General features: G+C 40.2%; 1 protein-coding gene across 4 annotated transcripts in view; it reads right to left on the minus strand.

Annotated features, from left to right (window-relative positions):
- Positions 1-21,083, minus strand: part of RERE (arginine-glutamic acid dipeptide repeats) — a 428,379-nt gene that overhangs the window by 142,940 nt on the left and 264,356 nt on the right. For all 4 annotated transcript variants that reach the window (XM_044237096.1, XM_044237094.1, XM_044237092.1 and 1 more), the window contains one exon: positions 9,441-9,545. In XM_044237096.1, coding sequence (XP_044093031.1) covers positions 9,441-9,545 — 105 coding nt within the window. The remainder of the gene's footprint in view (positions 1-9,440; positions 9,546-21,083) is intronic.

Below are 21,083 nucleotides of genomic sequence, written 5' to 3' on the forward strand. Positions count from 1 at the left end.
CCCCAACATGTACTAGTTGTTGACATTCAACAACTGTTTTCTCAACATCAAGATGTGTATATAGTTCTTCTTCATCATTTAAAGTGGTAAGCTATATTAATAGCTATAAACCCAATTTGGGAAGTGTTCTATAAACCCAATTTGGGTAAGTAGATTTTTCATGCTTTACCAGATTCCATTTTCTATTATTTTATTTAAACATCTTACATGCATGTTCCTAAGTAAAACTGACCTATAAATTTTACTTTTTAATCTGGTTTTGGTATAAAAGTTTAACTAGCTTTATAAAATGACTCAGAGAACCTACAACATCTCTCTCTGTTCCCTCGAATACTGGTAGAATTTACCTATAAAGGTAAAAAAAAATTTTAATTTTTTGTCTAATGAGAAGAAAAGGAAATGTCTTGCACAAATTATCAAAATGCCTTTAAAGGAAGAAGGCATGCTTTTTTTTTTTTTTTTAAACCTACTTCCTCCTTCTACCAGCGTGAAATTTGGGTGTCACAGCTACCATTCCCCTGACACCTTGAGTACAAGGTAAAAATTAAAGTTAAGGATAGGTCCCTGGTGGTTGGGGAGGCCCACACCCACCCAGGATTGCTTCTTCTCAAACTCTGCTTACATGAGAGGGAAATAAAGTCCTATTTTGTTTCAGTCTGTTATACTGTCTCTGATAGTTTTAGCACTGAAGTTCTCAGGTGTACGTCAACTCAAGTTGATGGCACGTGGTTTCTTCCAACATTTTGTGATTTTTAACAATGCATTTGGCATTCAAAGATATAATATCTGCAGGTATTCTACAAGTTCTTGAATGAGAGTATGCTTCTTGGAGGCTCAATGACCCAAGACCAATTTTTACATTGTCTTCTCACTCTAGAGTTCTCTCTTTTTCAAGAATGCAAATTCATGTCCCAACTGTCATGGGGGGCAAAGCCCAAAGTTATTAACTATAAGGGAAATTCTCCCTCTATTCCTCCCTCTTTTTCTTTCCTATGTTAGAGTACCAGTCCCAAATAGGTTTCGCTATCATTTTCCTCTAATTCTGGATATATCAACTAGCTGACCCTTTTACTGAAGAACAGAACTTCGATGGCTCTAACTTGATAGAGGGCTCTCAGTTCCAATTCCTTAACCCCCTGAGATCAAGACCCCATCTCCTATACCTAGTGGGTGTTAAAGGCAAGACCCTCTGGTTAAGGAGACACTAACTATCCCAATCTACTCTTATCATGGGCTGATGAAGGATCAGCTTAATGCTTTACTTGACAGTTTCTCTTAATTCCTACAAGATCAGCTCTGCATTTAGAAGTTCTGTTATATTTTATTCAACATTGGTAGATGTTTACTGGCAAAGCATTTTTGAAATTATCAAATCTGATTTTTCTGTCCTATCTGATTAAAGTTCTTATATTAAAAAAAGTTCTTATATCTTCAGTAGGGCTGCATTTCCAAATACACATGCACTCTCAACCGTTTCCAACATTTGCCATCTGACATAAACCTTGTGAGAGTTCAAATGTGATGGCAGAGGAAAAGCGAACAAAAAATTTTTATACCCAGCTCCAGCTTCTTGTCCTCAACCGCTACACAAACACCATGAGCTATGATGAATGGAAAAGACAACTTTACTGACCAGAAACAGATTTTGAAATGTCTGGAATCCAAATTAACTGAAATAAGGGAGATCTAGATTGTTACTGAAGTATAAAGATTTATGTTGAAAAAAGACGGTCACAATGTTATTTAGAATAACTGAATACTAGAAAACCATAAATGTTCAACAAGATGGGAAGAGATAATTATTAGACATCCACATTATCGTAGATAAAGTGTTCATCATAAATGTTTGTGTAAAATGTTTAATGACATGGTACTATGTTCATAATAAAAGAAAATGAATAAAAGAATGCATAATTATATGTACATTATATGTAAACAATATTTTAATCATAATCTTAACACATACACATACACCCATACACACATGCATGTAGATGTAAACCGAAGGAGAAAAACACAAACATGGATTATACAATTATTTTCATTTCAGCCTGCTTCTTTAACTTTTGTATTTGTCAAGTTATTCTCTAGTGAGCATGTATTTTTCTTTATTAGAATGCTTCAAGTTATTTTCCAGCACAGCCAGAAGAAACTGAGGCTGTATTCGAGTCAATCTATGATAAAATCATCAATGTTCAGAGCACAGGCTTTGAGTCAAATAGGCCTGGGGTTTCCAGTTTAATAACTAAATGCCTTAGACAATTCTTTAATATAATGCCAATTTTCTCATTTGTAAAATAAAGGTAATGCCAACCTCACTGAGCTTTTATGGGAACTGAAGAATAAAGCACAGAATAAGCATTCACTGCGCCAAGCAGCAGTTGTTGTCCCCTGGGTCCTGAAAAGAAGATGTTACAAATTCGATTCTTCGAGGTCATGCTTTAAAAAATACCAGAAGCTAAAACTACTAAAAATACAGTTCAAGATACCAAAACCTATCCATGTGGGGGAGAGAGCAAAGTCAGTGATAGGAAACTGAAGTAAAAATATTAAGGATTATGAGGGGTGCCTGGGTGGCTCAGTTGGTTGGACGACTGCCTTCGGCTCAGGTCATGATCCCGGAGTCCCGGGATTGAGTCCCGCATCGGGCTCCCAGCTCCATGCGGAGTCTGCTTCTCCCTCTGACCTTCTCCTTGCTCATGCTCTCTCTCACTCACTCTCTCAAAATATAAAAATAAATTAAAAAAAAATATTAAGGACTATGAAATAATCACTCTTAAAAATGAGAATTAGAAATAAGGAAAAAACCAGCAGGAACCCTTTGGTATTGGATTAGATGTGAAGAATTGGGTATGAATGTATAGACACACACTGATACAGAAATTCAGATATGAAAGTTTGCATTCTCTCCCTCTCTCCCCACCGGAGGCAACCTAGCTGTTCACTCAGAGCCCGGAGAGCAGTGATACAAAGTAATGACCACACCCAAGTATCATTCTCCAAAATCTAGGACAATTTTGACCTAAAAACGAGTAATAATAGTAAGAGATTATATAAACAACTGAATAAAATAGGAAGCCATTAATTTACCTAGTGTAAATAAATAAATAAAGTTTTCATGGGAAGAGGCTATCTACCCACACAGTCTCAAAGCAACCTTCCACAAAATGGTCATTAATTAGAAAAGGAAAAAGAGAGGCACCTGGGTGGGTCAGTGGGTTAAAGCCTCTGCCTTCGCCCAGGTCATGATCTCAGGGGCCTGGGATCAAGCCCCGCGCATCAGGCTCTCTGCTCAGCGGGGAGCCTGCTTCCCTCTCACTCTCTGCCTGCCCCTCTGACTACTTGTGATCTCTGTCAAATAAATAAATAAAATCTTAAAAAAAAAAAAAAGGGAGAAAGAGAAATTCTGTAATCGCACAGTCTGGCAAAGAGCACCTTATTCAACTGATTAAAGTAAACATTACCAACATGAGACAAATTATGATAGGATGCAGAAAAACAGAAGACATGACTTCTGCGCTATCCCTGTCAAGGATACAGGATACATGATCTAAATCTAATGAGGAAACATCATAAATGTAAACTGAGAGATAGTCTACAAAATATCCTATAATCTTCAAAAGTACCAAGGTCATGAAGTGAAAGAAAGACTGAGCAACTCTTCCAGACTGACTGAACAGATGTGAAGACAACTGAATCCATCAAACCGGCTCCTTTTACTATAAAAGTCTTTATCAGGAAAACGGCTAAAATCTTGAGTGGGGTCTGCAATGCCATGGCAACATCTGAATGTGAATCTCTCGAGCCGGAGGACTGCCTCGAGGTTGTGGAAGAAAATGCCCCTGCTCACAAGGAACCCCAAGGATGAGAGCCGTGCAGCCTCCCGGTGACGGCTACTTAGAAATGGTTCAGGTAGAAAAGGTCTCCTACTACGCCTGCAAGCCTTCTGTAAGCCTGAGGCTGCTTCAAACCCAAGTGAAATCAATGAACTGCACAAGTAGAACTCAGAGTAGTGCTGGGCACAGGAGGCCTCACTAACCCTAACTATTATTAGTAACATTATGGTCACTGTCAATTGGGGAGAGATTACTTTTAAGTCCTTGCAAGTGTCTCGGTTTATGATTGCTGCTAAATATAATGGCAATGATCCTTAAGCTTCAATACTGCTCTAAAAACTCCTCAGAAAGGGATGCATGGGTGGCTCAGTTGTTAAGCGTCTGTCTTCGGCTCAGGTCATGATCCCAGGGTCCTGGGATTGAGCCCCGCATCAGGCTCTCTGCTCAAGGGGGGCCCTGCTTCTTCCACTCCCACTCCCCCTGCTTGTGTTCCTTCTCTCACTTTCTCTGTGTGTCAAATAAATAAATAACACCTTTAAAATAAATAAAAACAAAAACTCAGAAGAAGAAGAAAAGCAGAGAAGGCACAGGGGACTGATTACTGACATTCTCTCCTGGATGAGATCTGAGCTCTCAACAAAAATTGCTTTCCATCTGACTAGCAAGAGAAGACTCATTTTCACGAAGCAAAAACAAGAAATACAATCAGATGTTTCATGCTACAGAGCAAGTCTGTGAAGAGATCAACAACACTTTTATAAGGCAGTAGGCGTGGGAGTAAGGGAGAAGCAACAGCTCAGTGACCATCAATACAAAATGCTGCATTTTATATGTTCTCTTCACTATCCCAACATGCACTTCAGTGACTTAAAGAACTCTTGATCTGGCAAAGGGAAACAAATGGACTGGCTCCTGGGAAAATCTGTGTTTCACAATGTAAAGGTAAAGGCATCTTCTTTCACGGCCACTACAAAATCCGTCATTCCTCCTGAGACTCCACCATTACTCCCTTCCGTTCCTTCCCCTCCTAACTCACTGGCATGAGGCAAGATGTTTAGAACTTTTCAAAGGAATGAAAGAGAAGCCCAGAAAGGGCCAGAAAGTGTACTGGTACTGGCCAATAGGCTGAAGTTGCTGCAGTGAGGGGACAGGAAGGAAGATGGGAAAAGGACATCCAAAAATTCAATGAGGCCTACATGCTATATAGGGAGGCAGGTTCATTTACTATAAAAAGCTCAGATCTCTTTCTCAATTAAAAAAAAAAATCTTTTTCAGGGCGCCTGGGTGGCTCAGTCAGTTAATCTTCTGCCTTCAGCTCTGGTCATGATCCCCGGGTCCTGGGATGGAGCCCCGCACTCAGAGAGCCTGCCTCTCCCTCTCCCCCTGCTGCTGTCCCTGCTTCTGCGTTCTCTCTCTCAAATAAATAAAATCTTTAAAAAAATTTTTTTCAATTTTGGTTCTCTCAAATTTTTAATTGAAATATTCTGACCATAGTAATGTATTGTTTCACATTAATACCACTTATATATTCACTATAATTGTTATGTCAGTTTCTTTAGCAGCAAGAAATTTATCTTTCATTTTTAACAAGTGTATTATTTTCAAAAAGAGTTTTATAATCAATATTCAAAGCAGAGTCAAAAATCTCCAGTGCTCAGACTTCCATATGTCAGCAAACTCAAACAGATGGTTAATGATCTACTTGATTAGAAGAATCAAGACATCTTGGGAAGTACTTTATGTTTTGCTTTTAGACGTAACATTTTATGGGGTTAAAAAAAAAAAAACAACTTTGATATTTTTCAACCAAATTTTTAAATATTTTTGCAATTCCCAAGAAGCAAAAGGAAAAAAATCTGACAGTTACAAGTAACCTGCAGGGTAGCTTGTGCCACCCCCACTTTACTGGAGTAGAAACAGAGTCTGGGAAGTAGCAGCCTTAGCCCTGGACACAATGATGAAGTGACAGCCCAGAATCAGAATCCAGGCTGCCTGGGTCCAAGAGGAGAATCAGTCTTAACAGAAAGATCAAGAAGTCAGATTAAATGGCAGTAAGATACTGGGTAAATAAAAAAGCAACTAAGGACAGTAAGCAGATGAAAGCAGCCATGTCCCTATGTTTCATTTTACTCACCAAATTTTTTACTCAAGTTTTGTTCCTTAAAGATCATGGCTAGCAAGAATATCGTATCACCATCCCTTATCAAAGATCCTAAGGGTCAGTAGATTTTTAGAATTCAGAATGTTTTGATCTAGAAAAATTGTAGATTTTTCTACAAAATGGTAGATGGTAGCCATATACCATATACTATGTAACACCTCAGAAGTGTCTGAGCAATAACGTCCCCGACTCTATCACACTGGTACTTTTGCAGTAAAAATTGTGCAAACTCACGCAACTCAAAAAGAATATAAATAGCCTCATCTCAGTTCGGGTCAAGTATGACCATCCAATGAGCTTCAGCACCAAACCTAGCATAAAACATTTTTTGATTTTTCAGAGCTTTCAGATTTCAGAATTAAATACAGAATTTCAGAGTAATAAAAATTCCATGTCAATTACCAAGTAATCCATCCTCCCTGAACTTTAAAGGTACAGTACCAAAGAATATGGAAAAGTCTGTTTCCTCCCGTCATACACATGCTCAATAAAGTAATCCCATAGAAAACAAGAAATCTGGAAAGGTCAGGTCTCTGATCAGATGAAAAATTCAGAAACATAATAACCAGATTAGGGGAACATTTTTAAAGTAGCCAAACACTGCAGCTTAAAAAAAAAGTATGAAAAAATATGAAAAACCATCCCAAACTTTCAGTGCAGGTGAATATGATTAATAAAGTATGGAAAATCCCATAAATCAGCTCTGAACTACTATCAGAAAAGGCACTACAAGAAAGAAACAATCCCATCTCCCGCTGCAGTTTCAACTGCTCACTTGGACTACAATTCTGAGTTACTTTCAGGGAGGGGAATGATCATCAAAGTCACCATTCTGTCACTGGCAGGGGTCGCAGCTGTATATGCTCTGTCTCACAGACATAGAACAGTTTGACATTTCCTCTCCAAATGACTCGGGGCACTAAGAGCACAGAGCAACCACACGGCCACCATCACATGCCAGCGCCGCTCTCTCCAGAGGGGCAGAAACACACCAGAAGCAGCTTTTCACACAACCCCATCCCTACAGACTTGAAACAAAGACACAAACAGAGGTAAACTGTGCAAGGGTATGAGGCCCAAGCATCCTGAGAGGTAAGCTGTGTGCATGCCAGGTGGGAAAGCAGAGTGTCTCTACACTCCTGTAAACTACACGTGCTCTGGTGACAACCCGAGCAGCTGCAGGAACTCCGGAGTTACACAGTGGTATCTGGGGCAGAAGCGGTGAGCGGGGGCAAATCTTTACACTCACTTTGTGAGAAGTGTGAGACCGCCACAAGCTTTACTTATCAGCAGACATTCAAGTCTTTCTTCATTTCAACTCATCCAACACTCCTCAAAAACCCGCAACATATCAAAGCACAAGCTGGACAAGGAGGACGAACACAAGCACAGAAATGAACACGTGGCTACCAGGAGTCAAAGCAGTAAGAGAGTGACTCAGGTGGCAGAATCTAGAAACGTCCTGCCATGGGCATGTCTTGGTGTTGTGTTTTCAGATGAGAGACAGATATGCTGCTGCTGCACACCTAAGCCACACTTTAAAACATAACTGATGGGAAGAATCATTCTGAATGACTGGCAGCAACAACCACTGAAAAATGAGACCAGAACCTGTGCGAGTCTTTATTTACACAGTTAAGTTGTATAATGTCATTTTTAATAAGCATTCAGCAAAAAAAGACATATAACCAAACCTAGTAAGAAATTTGGTTGCTTCTTATGAACCCAAGAGCTAAACATTTGAAAACACAAAGGCTATTTAGTCAATTCACTGATAACAATCGAACTTGTGCAACGTGGACAACCACTGATCAAACAGTTAAATCAACGTGGTATCACTGAAATTCTGGACTCCTTTGTATCTAAGACAGAAATCCAAGATATGACCAGGGAGTCAAATAAATCCATATGTAAAATGAACATTCTGAAATACAGGAATGCTCTGAAATACTATCACTGATCAACTTCTTTGTCGCTGGAACACGGCATACTTTTGAAAAAGAAAATAAAAGCTCAAATATATTGTTTTCTAAAGGAAATAAAGTTAAAAAAAAAAAAAGGGTGACCACTGCATATAAGACTGATGAATCACTGACCTCTGTCTCTGAAACCAATTAATACATTATATGTTAATTGAACTTAATTTTTTTTTTTAAAAAAAAGGTGACCATTCATTGCACCATTACCCCTATAGCTGTCATCTACAACGTACACAGAGAGAGACACTAGTATGTATGTGCCAAAAGAGCTTTAGGCAGCCTCTTAGGATTGTGACAAAGAATATACTGCCTTTTCTTAACTCTAGATTGATTATCGAAACAGTAATCTTCTAATTTACATATAATTTCTCAGCATCCTCTAGGAAAATGTTTTCTCTAAACGAATGCCCACCTTCCAATGACACTGAACGCAGTTCTTCCACTACCCACTACCTTCCTTTGGCCAAGCAGCTTCTCTGTATCCTCATGTCTGTAGATGACGTCTCAGATGTCCTGAGCACAGACTACTCGATCACCAGCTAACACTCTTTTTCTTTTTAAATCCTTAATCCACTGTAGTTGCATGATCGAAACAGAATTAAAATGATGCACATACTCTTAAGTTCTTCCACGTATTAAGTTAAACTATAATCTATTACAGACATAAACCAAGAATTTTTCCTATTAAATTATTTTGATTCAATTGTTTCTCACTTAAAAAGTAATAATTCTACCTATTACATAGGTCTTACAAATGGTTGAGAACTGAATGTACCCATCTCATACTAGTAACCTTACTAAAGATATTCCTACGAGTATTTCTGAAGTTTCACTAAATGAATTAAACAAATGACTAACCAACAAAATTTTCCATAACGTCCTACTGTTTTCAGGGGCGCCTGGGTGGCTCAGTCGGTTAAGTGTCTGCCTTTGGCTTAGGTCATGATCCCAGGATCCTGGGACTGAGCCCTGCATCGGGTTCTCTGTTCAGTGTGAAGTTTGCTTCTCCCTGTCTCTGCCCTTACCCCTGCTCACACACACATACATGTGCTCTCATTCTCTCAAATAAATAAAACCTTTAAGAAAAAATGTCCTAGGTTTCAATATGGTATCATGAAAGGCTTGGCACAATGAGCAGGACGGTAATAAACTACCAATTTATAGTCAAATTCAAAACACAGATCAACTAATGTTCATTTGCATTTAATAGTTCATTGCCTTGCCCTCTCAAAACCCAAATTTTCTCACTTTTCCTTTTCTTAAGAAAATCAAGAGCAAACAATAAGCTGTTTTAGACACCAAAGACATTAATCAGAACTCCTTCCAAAAGGTTTACTTTGGGGTTTGGAGTTCTTTTTTTAAAATATTCCTAGCATATACCCAAATGTGTAAGCACACATACAGACACACACGCAGTAAGAAAAGCAAAAGCTCTCACAGAGTGGGCCCACGTGACTCACTTACCTGGTCTCAGGGTTGTAGCCTAATATGTAGAAAAATGAATCCACCCGAGCTTTAAACTCTCTAGCAGCAAATATGTCAGAAAAGTGGGAGATGTTACACTTCCCTCTGAAAACAAACAAGCATAAAAAATACATTAGTATCATCGTCAACTACTTTGCAAACCAATAAGCTACTGGAGGGACAGGGGCAGGGAAGAGAGAACTAAATCCACATTCTTCTAAAAACACGCAGAATATGGCTCCAGACTCCATAATTACCAATTCAGAAAATGGAAAGTTCCCAAAAGAACTAAGAAAATGTCCAAATGTTGTAATTTTTTTTTTAAGACTTTTTCAACCTACAATTTCACAACTCAACTGCATTTACCTCAGCATTTTAGTCATGGAATAGAATTAATTAAACCACAGAGGTAAATTGAGGGCAGGGCTGTGATGAAAGGATATTAAACTAGAAACGACAGAAAAAATCTAAACCACAGTTAAATTACTTTACCAAAAAAAAAAAAATCTGCCTAAAGCCCTTCTAAATCTTCAAAACAAAATGGGCTTTTCTTCCTCTTACTTTACTATGGACAGAACGTAAATCTGTCAAATATTTTTCTTCTCTCTTTTAATGTGCAAAAAATAAAACAACTTGGAACTTAAAACTGGAGAGACTTTAACTTTTTAAATACATAGATGGGGCTCTAATAGATAAACATCCACTTCCCAAATTTTCAGGTCATGTTAAATAACCGTAAGTTGGAAAATGCCTTCTCAAAGAAATATTGCAATAAAAAGAACAGTAATATTTCCAGATCCATCTATCAATCATTTAAACTGCAATATAGGGGCGCCTGGGTGGCTCAGTGGGTTAAGCCTCTGACTTCAGCTCAGGTCATGATCCCAGGGTCCTGGAATCAAGCCCCGCATCAGGCTCTCCTGCTTCCTCCTCTCTCTCTCTTTGCCTGCCTCTCTGCCTACTTGAGATCTCTGTCAAATAAATAAATAAAATCTTAAAAAAAAAATAAACCACCATATATCTCAAAACTCTATAATACAACCAAAGTCCTTGAAACACACACACATACACACATACACACACGTGTGTGCGCGCACGCACTGGGAGAATTTCCAGGGTTCCCAAAGAGATAGGGAGGTTTTAAGCAATTCCCTCAGTGGTCACAGAAAGTAACTTTAACATCAAGTGGAAGTCAAGGGCTGTGAGTAGAGCAGATGGAATTGGAGAATCAACAGCACGTCGGCTGCACACGTGGGAAGCTTGCAGGGGAATGAATTCCTACCACTTCACTTCCACAGGCATTCCGCTCCCATGAGGACTCCACGAGTTGACACATTAACAACATACACACCAGCTAATGACCAAGGTGTGAGAGACAGAGACTAGCTGAGGGATAGCAACCTGGGGATGACATTCATTTGCTTCCTGTGAAGAAACAAAAAGAGCAATGCACTCCTTTTCCACAGGGCCAAGCCTTAGTAACGGGCAGAAACTAAGATGTGGCTCAACCTCCATTTTAAAAATCACACAAAAATGCTTTTGATTAACTGAAGTTCCTTTGGGGACTACTGATAACATAATGCAGCACTGTTGAGCACTTGAAATGTGTCTGGCCCAACTGCAGAGAACTGGGTTTTAAAATTTTATTTAATTTTATGTAATGTAAATTTAAATAGCCACACATGCTAGTAGCTACCATAGTGAAGAGCACAGATTTATGTAACATTCCCATCACCACAGAAAGTTCCACTGGAATTACTGATTTGTAAGTAACAAGATACAGCTAAAGGGAAACAAGGACTAGGAATCAAGATTTGCAGGCAAAGGACTTATATCTAGTATGCAGCTGGAACAAAACCGAGCTTCTGGAAAGGAAAAAGCAGGTAAGATTACAGATGAACAAATAATGCACTCACTCTGAAACTAACTACCCATCAGCCTGATGTCATTTAGTCCCTGAAACCTAGAAAAAATAGGTAAGTTCCTTCATCAGCTAAACAGGGATAAGAACACCTGTTATACCCATCTCCTATTAAGGAGATAAATAAGAAGCCTATGAAACTTTATACCGAACTGCTACACAAATTAAGTTACTTCCATCATTGTCTGTAACTAGAGGAAGGTGATTCCTCTTTTTTTTTTTTTCCAATTTATTTATTTTCAGAAAAACAGTATTCATTATTTTTTCACCACACCCAGTGCTCCATGCAAGCCGTGCCCTCTATAATACCCACCACCTGGTACCCCAACCTCCCACCCCCCCACCACTTCAAACCCCTCAGATTGTTTTTCAGAGTCCATAGTCTCTCATGGTTCATCTCCCCTTCCAATTTACCCCAAAGCACATACCCTCCCCAATGTCCATAACCCTACCCCCCTTCTCCCAACCCCCCTCCCCCCAGCAACCCACAGTTTGTTTCGTGAGATTAAGAGTCACTTATGGTTTGTCTCCCTCCCTATCCCATCTTGTTTCATGGATTCTTCTCCTACCCACTTAGGCCCCCATGTTGCATCACCACTCCCTCATATCAGGGAGATCATATGATAGTTGTCTTTGACTGGTCTTCACCATTACTTACATGCAAGTACACCCTATCAGTGTATTCGTTATAGGGAGAGAAACCCTACCAACCCACAAATCTAAAATAGACACTGGAAAACAGATACATTTTGTTCAGGAAAGGGTTTCTCAGTCTCAGCACTATTGACATTCTGGACTAAATCATTTGTTGTTGTCAGGGGCTGTCCTGTACTTAGCAGTATCCCTGGATACAGTACCCCACTGCAGCCACATACATCATCATGACAATCAAAAATATCTAAAGACATCACCAAATGTTCCATGGGGACAGCAACACAACTGGTTTAGGGAAAGCCAGACACGGCAGGAACAGAAGCATATCATCTGGTAAATGACCATGAAACTGTAATAAAGGCACGGATTTTTATATGTTAATTTTATATCCTGCTGACTGAATTCTTTATTATTTAATACAGTTTAATCATTGGTTTTCTGAGGTTTTCCAGGTATATTACCTGTTGTCTGCAAATAAACATAGTTTTACAACTTTTTTACTCTTTATTTTTTTTTTAAGATTTTATTTATTTATGTGACAGACAGAGATCACAAGTAGGCAGAGAGGGAAAGGGGGAAGCAGAATCCCCGCCGAGCAGAGAGCCCGATGCGGGGCTCAATCCCAGGACCCTAGGATCATGACCTGAGCCAAAGGCAGAGCCCAACCCACTGAGCCACCCAGATGCCCCCTTTATTTTCTTTAAAGATTTATTGACTTGAGCAAGAAAGACAGCACAAGCAGGGGGAGCGATAGAAGGAGAGGGAGAAGCCCACTCTTCACTGAAAGGGACCTACATATGGGGCTCAATCCCAGGACCTGGAGATCGTGACCTGAGCCAAAGGCAGAAGCTTAACTATCTGAGTCACCCGAGACCCCCATTTTTACTCCTTCTTATGTCTTGAATTGCACTGACCCTCTCAAATAATGTGGACAGTAATGGAAATAGTGGACACCCTTGTCTTGTTCCTGATCTTGGTGGAAATGTCTCTCAAGTTAAATATGATACTAGCTTTAGAAATAATCACTGCTTTAGAGTTATGGGGTTTTGTATCCCTTTAGATATAACAATATGGTATACAATATTAAGCAGAGTCTCTAGTAATAAACCTACCTTGCATTCCTAGAAAAAATCCCAATTGGTCTAATGTCATTTTTAATGAGATATTAAAATTTTAAAGGATTTGATTAATTAGATTTAATGTTTTTCTCTTCACTAATTTCTATTTTTATTTCTATTTTCCTTCTTTGTGTTTTTTTGCTGTATAACAGCTTTTATTCATACTAGCCTAGAAATAATCCAAATGCCCATCAATAAGGAAATGGGTAAAGTATCATTATATATTTGTAAAATGAAATACTTCACAAGAAGTACTGATAAACAGCACACCTCAAAAAGTTTCAAATATTAAAATGCTGAGTGAAAGTAGCCAGGCACACAAATGGCACATACTGTATGATTCCATTTCTAGTGAATCAATTTCTACAACAGCCAAAACTAATTTATGTGAGAGAAATCAGAATAATGGTTGCTTCTGGGTGGGAAGTTTTAAGACGAGAGTAGTTTAAGAGAACTTTCTGGAATGTAGTGTTCAGGGTCGAATTTATCAAAATTCATGAAAATATAAACTTAGGGTGTGTTTTACTTATAAATATTTTTAAAGTATCGGGGAAAATAAAACAGCAAGTGTCACTAGCATTTAAGTATGGCTGTTTAAAGTTGCTGTTCCTGGGGCACCTGGATGGCTCAGTCGGTTCAGCATCCAACTCTTGTTTCAGCGCAGGTCCTCAGATGGCGCCCACGTCAGAATCCACGCTCAGTGTGGAGTCTGCTTATCCCTCCCCTCACCACCGCTCGCTCGCTCTCTCTCTCTCACAAATAAATAAATATGTTTTTAAAAAACAGAGTCACTGTTCTTGGCAGTTAAGGAGCCATCCTGGACAGAGCCCTGAGTACTAAGCAGAGCTGACGAGAGAGTAGGCAAGTCCACTATGGTTGGCATCCATTTTGAAATATTTTTCATGTCACCTGTTGCTGAAGAGTAGAGCTTATAAAGACTAGAGATCACATTTTTAATTTTTTAAAAAGATTTTATTTATTTATTTGACAGAGATCACAAGCAGGCAGAGAGGCAGGCAGAGAGAGAGAGAGAGAGAGAGAGAGAGAGGAGGAAGCAGGCTCACCGCTGAGCAGAAAGACCCATGCAGGGCTCTATCCCAGGACCCTGAGATCATGACCTGAGCTGAAGGCAGAGGCTTTAACCCACTGAGCCACCCAGGCACCCCTAGAGATTACATTTTAAAAGCATGTGCTTGAGGATCATTTTAAGCATCCAATTTTTTTTCTCTCCAAAGCAGCCTTTACGTCTCCTCTCTCAAAGGCAGTACACTATCTGACCGTGTTTGTGGAATGAGGGAGGAGAGACTGATCAGAGAAAACTGCCACCACTCTCACCTTCCCGAAATATTTCGTGTCAGAGCCTCCAAGGTCCTATGCGCCGTATTTCTAATGGGATGCTTCTTCACTGTTAACAGAAATAGGACTGAAGACTGGGAAGGGCCCTATTTAAGGGGACTTGCATTCATCAGAAACAAAGGCTTCCTGCTGGACTCATTTTGGTGTAACTTGGTATTTCTTGGTGCGGTGCCCCACACCCACACCCACACCCTGGGCACAGCACCCTTTGACAAGCGCCCCGACTGGTGGGAGACAGTGATCGAAGGGGATGAAGGAGCACGGAAAGAACCCTCTTACACAGGAGAGAACAGAAACAGAAATATGGCCCAGAAATCCATTCCATCGAAACTATCCATGACTGGGAAAGTCTCTGTAGATTCCCAGGCACATGCAAATCTTGGAGAAACTTGCCAAGAGGCGCACAGGCAATGCATGGAATGCTCAGAGCAGGAGGCCTGCCTAGAGCATCAGTCCCCCCTCTTGCCTGAGCGCAAAGGGAAGGAAAGGTCTTGAGACAGAGTTGGCATCTTGTCAACTGTGAGCCATGTGACTAATGACAGGTACCGAATTTTTTTTTTTTTAAGATTTTATTTATTTATTTGACAGACAGAGATCACAAACAGGCAGAGAGGCAGACAAAGAGAGAGAGAGGAAGCAGGCTCCATGCTGAGCAGAGAGCCCAATGTGATGCAGGGCTCAATCCCAGGACCCTGGAATCACGACCTTAGCTGAAGGCAGAGGCTTTAACCCACTGAGCCACCCAGGTGCCTCAGGTACAGAATTTTCTGTAAAAACTTTTATTTATTTACTTGACAAGAGAGACACAGCAAGAGAAGAAACACAAGCAGGGAGAGTGGGGGAGGGGGAAGCAGGCTCCCAGGCTCAATCCCAGGACCCTGGGATCATGACCTGAGCCAAAGGCAGAGGCTTAATGACTGAGCCACCCAGGCACCCCCAGAACTTTTTTTAAGTTTCTTTTCTGTTTTTCATTCTTCTGCTCCTCTTGCCTTTCTAGGGGTTATGTGAACACTTTCTATGATTCATTTTGACTCACTTACGGTGTTTTGAGAATATCACTCCACACAGTTCCTGTATAGTTGCTGTATGTGCGTGACTGACGTTGCTTCCACTTCAGTGCCTCAGCCTCCCCGCCGTCAAATGGAGCTGCTTTAAGCATCTCCTCTCCACAAGCTGAGCTGGACATCAGTGCGTCCTTTTGATTTATTTGTTGTTCTTTTTATCATTTAATCTGGGAACCCAATTGTTTAATTTTCTTCTCTCATTTAAACTGATGTGTTTAGTGTAACTAGCTTTCCTTTGATCGGTGTTTTAAACGCATGCCGCAGATTCTAGTATACAGGATTTTGACTTGTTTTTAAAAACTTCTTTAATTTCGGGGTGCCTGGGTGGCTCAGTAGGTTAAAGCCTCTGCCTTCAGCTCAGGTCATGATCTCAGGGTCCTAGGATCGAGCCCTGTATCGGGCTCTATGCTCAGTGGTGAGCCTGCTTCCTCCTCTCTCTCTGCCTGCCTCTCTGCCTGCTTGTGATCTCTGTCCGTCAAATAAATAAATAAAGATAGAGTATATTTTTAAAAAATTCTTTAATTTCAAAAAAAATTCCTTTAATTTCAGTTTTATTCCCTCTTCTACTCAGGAGTTTAGCAGGAAGCTTTATTTTTTTAAGTTTTTAATTTTAATTCCAGTATAGTTAACATGCAGTGCTGTATCTGTTTCAGGGCACACTACAATGAGCCAACAATTCTACAGGTGCTCGTCATGGTAAGTGTCCTCTAAATCCCCATCACCTATCCTGCGTCCCCTCTCCAGTGACCATCAGTGTGTTCTCTATAGTTAATGAACAGGAAGTTTGAAATTTCCAGGTGAAAGGAAATTTCTGTTCTTTGTTTTTTGTTTGTAAACTACAGTTTATTGCCTTTTAATCAGATAAATGTTTTCTTTGTGTTCTAACATATGATGAGTTTGAGAATGTGCCAGGGCACATAAAAGAACGTGCGTTCTTTATAGAGTATAGAGTTCAATATATGTCTATATGATTAAATGCATAGAAATAAATGTGTAACAAGAATCAGAACATCTCTCTGAAGAAAATTCTTCAATACTACTGAGCGACACAAAAGTAAACATGAACAAATGGAAAAACATCCCCCCGTTCTCAGACAGGAAAGCTCAACATCGTGTTTCTCCATAGTTTAAGCCATAAATTCAATGCTATCGAGTAGCTATTTAATGGAATGAAACACTTCACTATGAAGAGTCACAGGAAAACAAATAACTGAGAAAGGGGAAACTATCAGTATCACGGTAAAAAGCACTACAGAACCTCTACAATTAAAGGAGCATGGCGGTGGCACTTAAATAGACAACAGATGACAGAGTAACAAGCCTGGAACACACATGGAAGTAATCTACGCCAAAGGTGGCATCTTGAGCCACTGAGGTAAAGACAGGCTTTTGGTCTACACGCTGCTGAAGTGAGCATAAGATAGGTTTTATTGAAAAATAAATTTTTATTGAAAAATTTTTATTGAAAAATAAAACCCATCTTATGCTGGGATGACTGGGTAGAAAAACAATGCTGGGATGACTGGTATTGAAAAACAAAACCTATCTTATGCTGGGATGACGGGGTAGAACTCCTCTGTAAACCAGGTGCAGGGTAGGACTCAAAGGCCTGAGGGAATCAATGAAAAAACTGCCAAATGTGACCAGGTAAAAGAAAGTTTTGCAGAATTTTTTTTTAAACCATAATAGAAAACTGACAAGTGAGAGCATTTGCAGCATATACAACAGAAAGTGTAAAGAACTTTTCCAGACAGAAAGACAAAAAAAAAATCCCAAAGGAAATGACAGGAACAGGTAACTCATTAAAAAAAGACAAAAATATCCCTCAAACAGAATGAAAAAACACTCAAACTCAATCACTGGTAGCAAGATAAAGTGGAATACGGAAATAGTACTTCTCACCTATCAGACTGGCATAATTTTATAAAAATAAAACCACATGTTCATTGAGGAAACCGAGGGAACGCCAACTGGAATGTGCTTTCCGGAGGAAAACCACACACACACAGGCCTTTCAACCCAGCAACCTCTTTCTGATGACCCCCCACCACCCCACTCCCCCACCCCACCACCCCCGGCGAAGACCCACACCCAGCAATAAGGAACTGCGCATGATTAGGGTATTCACTGCAACATCACTTATGACTGGACCATCCTGGAAACAACCTAAGTGACTGTTCACAGGACAGCAGCTAAATAAACTATGGTCCAGCCACACGGTGGAGTTCCACGCAGCTCTAAGAGAATGAGGAAGATCTCTATGAACTGATACGGAGCAATTTCCAAAACATACCATTAAGTTTAAAAAAAAAAGAAAGAAAAAGAAACACAAAAGCATATCTTCATACAAGAAAGACGAGGTTATAAGAACAAACATGGACTTGCTCACTTGAAATGAAAACATGCAGAAGGGACAAACTAAGCAGCAAAGCGATCAATTACAATTACCTATAGCAGGTGGGGAGGAAAGAGGTGGGGCATGGGAGCATGGCAAGAGAGTTGACAACTACATGTCTGTCCACAGCCCTGATCCTCAGAAGCACAGTCATGGTCCACACACCTTCACATACCCAAAACTTAACAAAAGTCCACACCAACCAGAAGGAGCTAGAAGTGGAATGTGAAGTCCAACAGGTGAGCCTAACTCCATTACAAACGGATAACACAGTCCCACATAAGGAAGTGTGAAAAAACAGAACTGACCTAAGGCTTCATTGGAAAATGCTATTTTGTTGATGTATTTCAAGACCAAAGACAAAAATTTAGTCAGTACCTCTGTTTCTCACAGGGACTAGGGTTACAAATTCTGAAACCATGTGTATTCTTGAAGAAAATAAAAATATTGTATCTTAACAACTGGAACAGGATTTTTCACTGTTGAACAAAATAAGTTGCAAAAAGAGGCACAATAAGATGAATCTTGTGGTGCTGGACTACAAGCTTGCCTTCCCTCTCTGCTCTTAGCCACGCGAGAATACAAGAGGTCGGCAGTGTGCAAACTACAAGAGGGATCTCACCAGAACGCTGTACTCCAATCTCAAACGTCCAGCATCCAGAACTGTGAGAAATAAATGTCTGTTGTTTACAAATCACGCACTCTATGGTATTTTGTTACAGGAACGTGAATGGAATAAGACATTAGTGAAATTCAAAAGTTCAGTTGTATCATGCTAATGTTAATATCCTGGTTCTGATAGCCATTCTACACTTAGGTCAGATGTTAACACTGAGGAAGACTAGGGGAAACACAGTTCTTACTATAAGGGCCTATTTAGCCAGAGTGATTCCATCGGGTTAATTTTGTTGTTTATACAGTAGAACTTAAACTGTCCCTGCCTCTCTTCTCCCCAGGGGACTTACTTAAAAACAAGTCCCAGAAACCAGTCCCAGGTAACAAAGCCCAAATACAAGGGTGGGTCAGGCCAGGTGGAGACATCCAATCTGTGGGGGGATGCATACTGTCTCCCTAGCTACCAAGGAGTATGGGCCCCCGCCCTTTGGGAGCCTTTTGGGTGCCAGTTCTGACCAAGGTGATAGACTAGTTCAAACATCTACTATAGGGTAAATTGTAATTCAATTGGTCACTTATGTGTGACCTAGCATGACTGTGCAGCTTTCTCTGTGTGTTTTACAATCTCATTGGCCACCTGTGTGTGGCCAGGCCCAACCACATGGCCTTTGCCTTTAAAAGCTCATCTGCAAGGCAGAGAGAGGCCGCCTCTTTGTAAGAGAGGGCCCTGGCCAGTCAGTTTGATTCTTGATTCTTGGCACAAAATAAAGCTTTGCTTGACCTTCGCTTTGTATCAGTCTTGCTCCTTTGATCACGGACCCATTATTGGGGGACCCAACACTTACAACTTTTCTGTGTGTCTACGAGTAGCTCCAGATAAAAGAATTTTTAAGGGACCAAGAAGTACTCAAGAGCAGATAAAGTGCATTGTTCAGGTGGGTGCTCCCAGCACCTCAGAGTCCTTCCCCAACTAGCAGCTCAATGACCTGTTAAATGATGAAAGAGCCAATAAATAAAATGATTGTCAAGTCATGGTGTTTAAAGAAGTACTAAGCACGTACAGACAAAACAACAAAAATGCTGAAGGTCGAAGTTACTTCAAATGTAAAAACAACAGTTGATTAAAGCCAGGAAATGATCTTGGAGGCATCATGAAGCTCCCCAGGGAAGTCTCGGGATCTGAAGGCCTGTGTCAATGCTAAGAATGGCTGGGAAACTGTACAAAGATGTAATTAGTCTGTACCAATCCCTACACGTATGATCTTAAATGCCCATAACAAAGCAAAGAGATCAATTTCAGAATGAAAACGGGGAGATCAGAAGCTCTGCAGAGCCAGTTCATTGGGCTTCTTGGTCCAGAGGGCTGCCAGAAAATTCCCTCTAAAACATATCCCTATAAAACAAATTCTTAGCTAAGATGATGGCTTGTCACCTGACCTGAGGATGTTGTGGGTTTTTTTCCTAAGTGATTCCTTGAAGAAGCAGATAATCAGAAAGCAGAGAAACAGCCCTCAAGTCGTTGAGACATTTCTGATACTTGGGAATTCTATGTTACAGGTGCACAGTAAAGCCGAAAATGCTGCCAGGTCACATGATCATGGTCCAATCACAAAGCAATCTCTAGATCCCTTCTTTGATCATCCATAAAACATGATCCTTAGGGTGAAAAAGTAACACAACAAACAAATTGCAAGCAGAGATTTTTATTTAGCCTAATAAAACTTACCTGCTCGCTCTCAGAGCACCTGGAGACATCTCCTCAAGCTAAACTCTTCCTCCCATACCTGAAGTAATTGAAGTACCCAATCAACTCAGCCAAGAGGCAACAGAAAAATAAAATAAATCTGAGTAATGTACCATCGATAACTCGGTACAGAGCTACATTAAATTTCACTTTTTCTTTTCTGCCTTTTATGCTCTACGTACCACTTCAGATTCAATGACTGCTACACTGAGTATGAGGCATTCTGAGAGATTTTTTTCACAGCCCTTGTCTTAGGGGATGCAGAACCAGAAGATGTGTGGTTCAGGGTTCTGTCACTTAAAAATATGGCTCTGAGTAAGTCTGTCAAAAGGATGGCTCAAAAGTTAACAAACTTGATTTAATCACAAAGTTATATGGCAGAGCTCAGACTGAAACTAAAGTCGTCTCATTCCAGGGCACCTGGGTGGCTCAGTCGGTTAAGTGTTCGAGTCCTGGTTTCAGCTCAGGTCACGATCTCAGCGTCGTGAGAGGGAGCCCCCTATCGGGCTCCACACCGCGCAGGGAGCCTGCTAGAGACCCCCTCCCACTTCCTCTTTCTCTGCACCTCCTCCCACTTATGTGCTCACGTTCTCTCTCTCTCTCAAATAAATAAAGAAATCTTAAACAACAACGAAAAACCTGAAGTCTTCTCATTTCGATCTGTGTTTTTTTTCTATTTCATCAGCATGGGCCAAAAACACATACCAAGGAGTAAAGAACACTCAAAAATATTCTTGAAAGATACAAACCTTACTGTAAGGCTACTGATAAACATA

This window comes from Neovison vison, chromosome 2 (assembly GCF_020171115.1).
Source record: "Neovison vison isolate M4711 chromosome 2, ASM_NN_V1, whole genome shotgun sequence".
Classification (NCBI taxonomy): domain Eukaryota; kingdom Metazoa; phylum Chordata; class Mammalia; order Carnivora; family Mustelidae; genus Neogale; species Neogale vison.